The 8,042-nt window shown below is 49.8% G+C and overlaps 1 protein-coding gene across 2 annotated transcripts in view; it reads left to right on the plus strand.

The window, feature by feature from the left end:
* PITX2 (paired like homeodomain 2) overlaps positions 1 to 7,097 on the plus strand; it is a 28,136-nt gene extending 21,039 nt beyond the window's left edge. For both annotated transcript variants that reach the window (XM_015823899.1, XM_015823898.1), the window contains 2 exons: positions 2,342 to 2,547; positions 6,534 to 7,097. In XM_015823899.1, coding sequence (XP_015679385.1) covers positions 2,342 to 2,547; positions 6,534 to 7,097 — 770 coding nt within the window. The remainder of the gene's footprint in view (positions 1 to 2,341; positions 2,548 to 6,533) is intronic.
* The last annotated feature ends 945 nt before the right edge of the window (positions 7,098 to 8,042 follow it).

Here is an 8,042-nt window from a genome sequence, read left to right on the forward strand (position 1 = left end):
TTCTCGCTTCCCCCATTGTAATACGGCGACAACTTGGCGGCGGCGGCGGGGGGGGAGGGGATATTGGCCTATGGACCTGATCCGTTATGTCCATAGTTAGAAATTAGAAAGGTAGAGAACAGCAAAGAAACACCACCGACAACAACAAAATGCAATTCTCCACTTCTTTTAAGGTGGTTTGGAAAGGCGAATCAGACCGTGTCAGGGATTTGCCGCTTTGGTATAGGGAGGGCAAAGAATGGGGGCAATTTTTAATACCTTCTTCTGGGCCAACCTTTTGTGTTCGCCAGGGAGAGAAGCTGGTCGGGCAGCAAACCCAACGGGAGCTGGGACCACCAAGCAGTCAGAGCAACAATTCTCAGGAATATCACCAGATTTAGGCAGCCTTTATATCTCTCTGAAAAAGAGTCACTAATTGAACTCTTTCCTTACTGGAAATTAAATGGGGGGGGGGGAGTGGGGAGCTCTTGAAATAACGAGGTTGTCCAAAATCTGAGATTAGTGAAAATAATGTGATTGCAAGAGAGCAGAATTCAGAAAACCTGAAACTGATTGGCTGTAAGCCTCCATGCAACTTTCTGAGACTTTCCAATAAGCTGCAATGGGAAATTCTGCTGAAGCATGCACGGGATGCTTCTGAAAGACAACGCCACTCCTATCTGTGCTTACTCAAGAGTAAGTCCTGTTAACTGGATGTCTTTAGAATTAATGTGCATAGAGTTCAACTGCAATTACAGTTCGTGTGTGCAATAGCTCGGAACTATCTGTCAGAATATGCAATGTACAGTATTTTAGCCCCAAGTAAATGTGGTCAACTTTAGTTCGGGTTCAACCCCCAAGTCTTGGGTTAACACCACGTACATTTTTATTTGGGACTGAATCCACAGATACAGTTGACCTTCTGCTGAGTAGAATAATGCAGGTTTTCACTGGATATGGACCACGGATTAGAGTCACCACCTCAAATTATACGAAGGTCAAACCATTTTAACTCGTAAATGAACACTTCTAATTTATATAAAGGACAATCTTGAGACCTAAAGAGAACAGTGTATCTATCTTTATATGATTCATAGATGTTTGCTGCCGTTCATATTGTACATAAAACGGTGCTGCAGTGCATAAAACAACTGCTTCTGAAAGGATTCTCAGTCTGATTGCACTTTTTGAGACATTTGGCATTTGTTCTTTTCGGTAGTTTGTATCAATCAAGATATTTATATATTGTACAATATATATATATAATTTCTGGATGCCCCCAAAGTGGGCATGTCTAGAAATGTAAGCACATGCAAGATAATGCTCTGTACTTCTAAAATCTTGAGAGATAATTTCTAATGAATACATACATACCTGTATGTCCTTTTAAAAGCTTTTGTGTGTGTGTGTGTTTGTGTGCCCTAAACCAGGGCAATGGAGCTTATTGTCAGTAGATTCATGTTCTATATTATGGAAGATTTGTCCGTTCAGACTTGTACTGTCCCACTACAATCACCGGTGGTTGTATATTTAATTGCAATAAAACCGTATGCTTAAGGGGGAAGGAGTGAGCAATCCCTGGAACATTCACAGCAAACCTGCTTGGACCTGGCAGTTTGAACGCAACAGGCTGGGAATGATTAATTTACACCATCCGCCTTCCAAGTCTAAGCAGGTATTTTTTTTGCAGCGGGAATCCCCTTTTCTTTTCCTTCCTTTCCCATTTTCAACCGATGGTTTTGAATAACATTTCCAAAGCCCCGGGGAGAGCCCACAGCGCAAGGAACCCACTCACACCCCGTGTGGCACTCCTCCTGCAGACAGGCACTCCCAAGGATGAGGGAGCGCTCTTCCATTCTCGGTTGGGTTGTTTCACTGGGAAGGAAGCGCCTTCATTTCAAGCGGCCCTTCCGATTGTCTACTCCTTCTCTCCGGAGCTCCCGTTCCTGATGGCACGCCTGGGTTTTTGTTGTTGTTGTTGTTGTTGTTGTTGTTTTAGTGGTTCTTAACTCGTGTTTTAATCACATCGCTGTGGCGCTGGCTCCTTCCGGATGGTGCGCGCCGAGGAGTCCCCTTGGTTTTCAGAGGCGCGGGCTGAAAGGAAGCGGGCTCCGGGGGGGGGGCAGCCCTTCCCAGAGGCTGGCCTCCAGTCGCGGGCCTGGGAAGCCGGCCGGGGGACCGGGGGGCGACTCCTTTTGCTCCTGCCTTGCCTTGCCTTGCCTTGCCTTGCCTTGCCTTGCCTTGCCTTGCCTTGCCTTGCCTTGCCTTGCCTTGACCGCCCCTCCTCTCCTCCCTCTCCTCCCTCTCCCTCTCCCCGACGGGCCCCCCCCACCTGACCCGACCGCTGCTTTTCCTCCCGCAGAAAAGGAGAAGAGCCAGCCGAGCAAGAATGAGGAGGCGGGCGCCGAAGATCCGTCCAAGAAGAAGCGGCAGCGGCGGCAGCGGACCCACTTCACCAGCCAGCAGCTGCAAGAACTGGAGGCCACCTTCCAACGGAACCGCTACCCGGACATGTCGACGCGGGAGGAGATCGCCGTCTGGACCAACCTGACCGAGGCCAGAGTCCGGGTAAGAGAGAGACGCGAGGGGGGCCGCCGGGCGGGACTCCTGGAGGAGAGAGGCCGCTTTCGATTTCGCCTCCAGCGAGGCGGGCCTTTGGCCGGGGCTCAGTTCCTCGCTTGGGTCTGTCAGGCCCGGTGACGGATTGCCTTCCCCCTCCGGAGATGATGGATGGCCCCGCGACTGTGCGGCGGCGGCGGGTTCTGAACGGGATGCGATGGAGCAAAAGGGAAGCCCGCGCCAAGGAAGCGGGCCCGGGGCAGGCTCCGACGTGCGCCCGGCCCCAAATGCGCCTCGGCCGCCTTCCCCTGCATTCTTTGCCCCCCACCCGCCCGCCCTCCTTCCCCTCCGCTTTCACAACTCTGGTGGCTTATTCCCCGTCCCTCTTCTCGCCTCAGAATCTCAGGGGTAGTCAACCTTGGCTCTTTTAGGACTCGTGGACTTCAACTCCCAGAATTCCTGAGCCAGCTAAGCTGGCTCAGGAATTCTGGGAGTTGAAGTCCACGAGTCCTAAAAGAGCCAAGGTTGACTACCCCTGCGGGCCTTAGATTTATGGCTCCATCTCAAAGCCCCTGCAATCCGACAGGATCAGGCAGCTCAGTCGGAGGGGAAGAGAATAATAATAATAATAATAATAATAATAATAATAATAATAATAATAATAATAATAATAATAATAATAATAATAATAATAATAATAAATAAAGCTTCCCCAAAGCGCCGAGGAGGAAGGGGGGGGGGCGCGTGGGAAGGGCCGTTTTCCTACCGAGATTATAGTTCAGAGCGACTCGTGGTAGGAAAGTCAGATGGGATCCAGCGCGGCTCTCCAGTTTTCCTGGTGTAAACTGAGTTTAGGGGGTTTAGGCAGAAATGCGTAGATGGGGGGATCTCTTAATTCGATGGCGTTAGTGACTCTAAAGCTCCGTAGGGTTTGAATAATTACTACTGCTCGGAATCCGGAAAGCTGGGAAGTGAACCTTTGGATTTGATGCCAAGGTTTACTTGAAGTCAGTGAAATGAAGGCGGTGTGTGTGTGTGTGTGTGTGTGTGTGTGCAGATGCCCAGAGAAGCAGAGGTCAGCTTGTTTCAGTGTTGTCGCTGCTGTTGTTTCATACACACGCGCACATACACATTCACGAACATACACACATAAGAAAAGGGAGAGGGAGGGGGGAAGGAGCAATTTTTTTAAAAAAAAAACAGTGGTGTAAAAACCACACAGTTGTTTTCTTGGACGGGAGTGAAAAAGACTCTCCAAAACAGTTGCTATGAAAGGGGAGAACGTACTTAACCGTGTTCCTTTCCAAACTTTTGTCACTGAAGAATAGAGTGGAAAGAACTTTGTGACAAAGTTATCCATATTTACGAGGGGGAAAAAGTGTTGCATTTCCAATGTAACGTCTTTCCTAGATTAAATGAACACCAATCAATTCCATACCGCCCATTTGATGAATCCCTTTTAATTGCAACAGAACCCCTTTTAATTGCTCAGAAAGTATACAAATCCCAAAGTTTTGTTTTTTTTTAAATTAAAAATCGGAAGGGCTGAGACTCAAGTTTAGTGCAAATAAACAACACGCGACTGGGGAAAATATGGCAAAGTATAAAAAGCTGACCCTTTTGGCTTCCTCAGTCAATTCACCCTGAATTCCTGCGGTTCAAACCATTTAAACCGAGGCGCTTGCATTTAAGCTGGCCTCGAATTGAGTCCTCCGCTTGGAAAATTGTCCTTTCGGAAACAATGCGGAAACAGTGTATTGAAGCAGCCTTCCGGGTTCCTTGGCGACATTTTGGCTCTTTCTAATAGAATAGAATTGTTGCTCTTGAGATTTGGCTGTTGCTGCTATGATTGCGATTCTAGGCAAGTTTGTGTTTCTGTTCGATGCAATTACCCCCAGATTTCCAATTGTGCTATTGTGGTGGCTCCAATCAGCAGTAAACCACACGGAGACTGATTTACTCTGTAGCAACATGTCGGGTTGTCGTTCCAGGCGCCTAGGAAACAAAAACAAAAAAAAACCTTGGAGGAGGGAAGCGGCCTCTACTCACAACTGAACAATAAATACACCTTCGGCTGCGCGCGATGCTGCAGTCCGATCTTCTGCTCCAAAAGCGCCTGGCTCTCTGCTCGTGGGGCCTTTTGGATGGCAGAAAAGACGATCCACCCTGCAGGTTGTCTGCAGTCTGGAGCGGCCGCCTCGGCGTTTGGGCGTGCAGAGGGCAGTACGAAGTAGGTTGCGACTGGTGTGGCGCGGGGGAAGCGCGGCGGGGTCTAGCTAGACCAGACCCCGCGTGGGGTCAACCAAAGAGCAGCGACGGTCCGAATCCACATAAGAAAGTGGCAGGAGGCGGGTGGGCCGAGCAGGCAACTGGGAATGTGGATTGGCGAAGGAGGCGCGCGCCTGTCGCCTTTGTCTTGGCGGTGGAGGCGCCCGTCCTTCGCGTGTTGAGAAAGAGCAAACTCTGCCAAAAGCGCAGGAGGAGAAGCTGGGGCGGACGTGGCTTAGCTCTACTAATGATTAGCACATGAAAGAAAGACCCTCCCCGTCACAAGCTGTTAAGGTAAAGGTTTATTAGAAGGGTTTCCTAGCCGATATTTATGTTGATTTCTGTTTTTTTTCGGGCTGCTGGAGAGAAAATCATTGACCGGATTTAAATTCCAAGCTACTCCTGGATTACGAATATAATCGTGAGGATCGTTCTTCCTCTCCTGCGTAGAAAATAGGTGTTAAAGCGGATTAACTGCCTTGCCTGAGACGTTTAGAGGTGGAAGGGAGAGTTAGAGGTTTGGAGAGGAAAAATTGAGCCCATCCCTTTTGTTCCAAGATTACCACTCGGATCAAAATGAATGAAGTGCAAAGCAAGAGAGAGAGAGAGAGAGAGAGAGAGAGAGCTGGCAGAAACGCGGGGTGAAAACCAACCAGCAGATGCATAGGACGTTTTCTTGGCTAGGTATCAGAGTTTGTTATGAACTATCTTTGCCTTCGGACCTCAGCATACCTTTTGTCGGGGCTAGGAACAAAGTCCTCCCCGTCTCAAAGTCAGTTTCGGATAAGCATTTTTGTCCCTTTTAAGGAGAAGGAGATTGGCCGCTCTCTGGAGAAGCCTATTCGTTGAATTCGGCGCAGGCCAGCTCTTGTGGGCTTATTATCCGAATGTAAATGCCAGGGTAGACCGGTTTGTTTACGCAGCTATAAATACGTTAATAAGGCCAGAGAAACAAAACCGTTCCCTCCTTGGACCAGTTTGTGTGAAAGGTGTAACATTCTAGGCTAAACAGGTTTGCCTGCTAACTTCAGCGAAATCCAAGGAAATGGCGTTCTGGGGGGGGCGGGGAGGGGGGGGGAGGTCTCTGCCAACAGAACCTCAAGCGCTGTTTTACTGGGACTTGGGCCTTTCACTCTGGAGCCCAGCCCGGACATTTCCGTGTAGGTTACTTAAGGTTTTCTTGGAAGGGAGTCTTGTTGAGAGCGAGATCTTGTGGTCGTGAGGATGCCCAAGATTTTCAGCGGTGCTCTTCTCTCGAAAAACGGGAGGGCCAGGAGAGGCTCTATGTTAGAGATAAATAACGGTGCATTTCAGGTTCGGACAACCCTTCCAAGCCTTTTCTCTCTCTCCCGCCCCCTCGTGTAAAACGCGGCGCGCGTTTATTGTTCAGACTCAGCCGAAGGACTTAACTTTAAGGCGGCCTAAAAAAAAAGATTTTTGGTAAAATAAAAACCTGGCTGATTTAAGTCCGAGGCTGGAGCGGGAGGGGAAGGCGGCACGGAAGAAGTGTGTGTGTGGGGGGGCTTCTGGTTTGTGGTGCTTGCTTGCCCCTTCCCTTCCCCCAGGGACCCCGGGAAGCCCCGTAGTGCGGGGGTCTCGGAGAGCTGAGTGGGGCATGCTGGTGTCCTTTGGTTTCCCCGCAGTGACCAGCTCTCCTTCGCTCTGTTTCTCTCCTCCTCCTCCTCCTCCTTCTCCCCCCCCCCCTCTCTCTCTTCCCTCTCCTCCAGGTTTGGTTCAAGAACCGGCGGGCCAAGTGGCGGAAACGGGAGCGGAACCAGCAGGCGGAACTCTGTAAGAACGGCTTCGGGCCGCAGTTCAACGGGCTGATGCAGCCCTACGACGACATGTACCCGGGCTACTCCTACAACAACTGGGCCGCCAAGGGGCTGACCTCCGCCTCGCTCTCCACCAAGAGCTTCCCCTTCTTCAACTCCATGAACGTCAACCCGCTGTCCTCGCAGAGCATGTTCTCGCCCCCCAACTCCATCTCGTCCATGAGCATGTCTTCCAGCATGGTGCCCTCGGCGGTGGCCGGCGTGCCGGGCTCCGGCCTCAACAGCCTCAACAACTTGAACAACCTGAGCAACCCTTCGCTCAATTCGGCCGTGCCCACGCCCGCCTGCCCCTACGCCCCGCCGACCCCTCCCTACGTTTACCGGGACACGTGTAACTCGAGCTTGGCCAGCCTGAGACTCAAAGCCAAGCAGCACTCCAGCTTCGGCTACGCCAGCGTCCAGACCCCGGCCTCCAACCTGAGCGCCTGCCAGTACGCCGTGGACAGGCCGGTGTGAGGAGGAGGAGGAGGACCAGGCCAGCCTCTTGGGCCGGGGCTTCGGGGTAGTTGCTCTCGTTGCTGCGTGGGGGGGGGGGAGGGAGGGAGGGGGAGGGCGGGGAAGGAGGGCAGGCGATCGCGCGCGACGGTCGGGAGGGACGGAGGAGGCTCCTTCGCCTCGGCCTCTTGAGGACTGGAGCCTTCGACCCGAAGCAAACGGGCGCTGGGGCGGGTGGGCAGAGAGCGGAAAGAGGAGCGACCGGGCGGCCGAACTGAATCTACCCAGGCGGAGGGAGAGGGAGAGGAAGAGGAAGGAAAACCCTTGAAATCTCGGCCTTCCTTGCTTTTCAAAGGGGATTCTTCTCCGGCTCCTTAAAATAAATGGAAAGAGGTTTTTTTTTAAAAAATAAATAAAATAAAATTGGGAAAGAAACGTTCCCGACCGAGACAAGGACATATATTATAAATATATATAAAATACGGACAAAACGTTTGACTGGATATGGTATGACATTTTAATGTTCCTATAAGCTTGTTATTTTTTATGTTTAGCATTGTTAACATTGAAAGGAAAAAAAAAATGACGGGAAAGGATGTATATATATATTGAAATGTCAAAATTAATTTTATAAAAGCAGTTGTTAGTAATATCTCCTCCACAGTGTTTTTAAAAAGTTAGGCTTTAAAATAAAGCATGTTACACAAGAGAGTAGGGATTTGTTTTTTCTTTTTTCTTTTCTTTTTTTTCCGCTTGCGAGCAAGGGAATGTATATACTGTACTAAATGCAACACTGTATGTTTCTAACATGTTATTAATATTATTATTAAAAAGGAAGTCCCATTGTGTGAATATCAGTTTTAGAATAGTACCTCTGGTGGATGCAATGGTGACTTTTGAAACTTGCAATGTAAAACATACCCCGTGTATAACATTTCGTATAATTAGTGTTTTCCTTTTCAGCAA

The sequence above is a fragment of the Protobothrops mucrosquamatus genome, unplaced genomic scaffold (assembly GCF_001527695.2).
Source record: "Protobothrops mucrosquamatus isolate PMUCROS unplaced genomic scaffold, P.Mucros_1.0 scaffold2040, whole genome shotgun sequence".
In the NCBI taxonomy this organism is placed as follows: Eukaryota; Metazoa; Chordata; class Lepidosauria; order Squamata; family Viperidae; genus Protobothrops; species Protobothrops mucrosquamatus.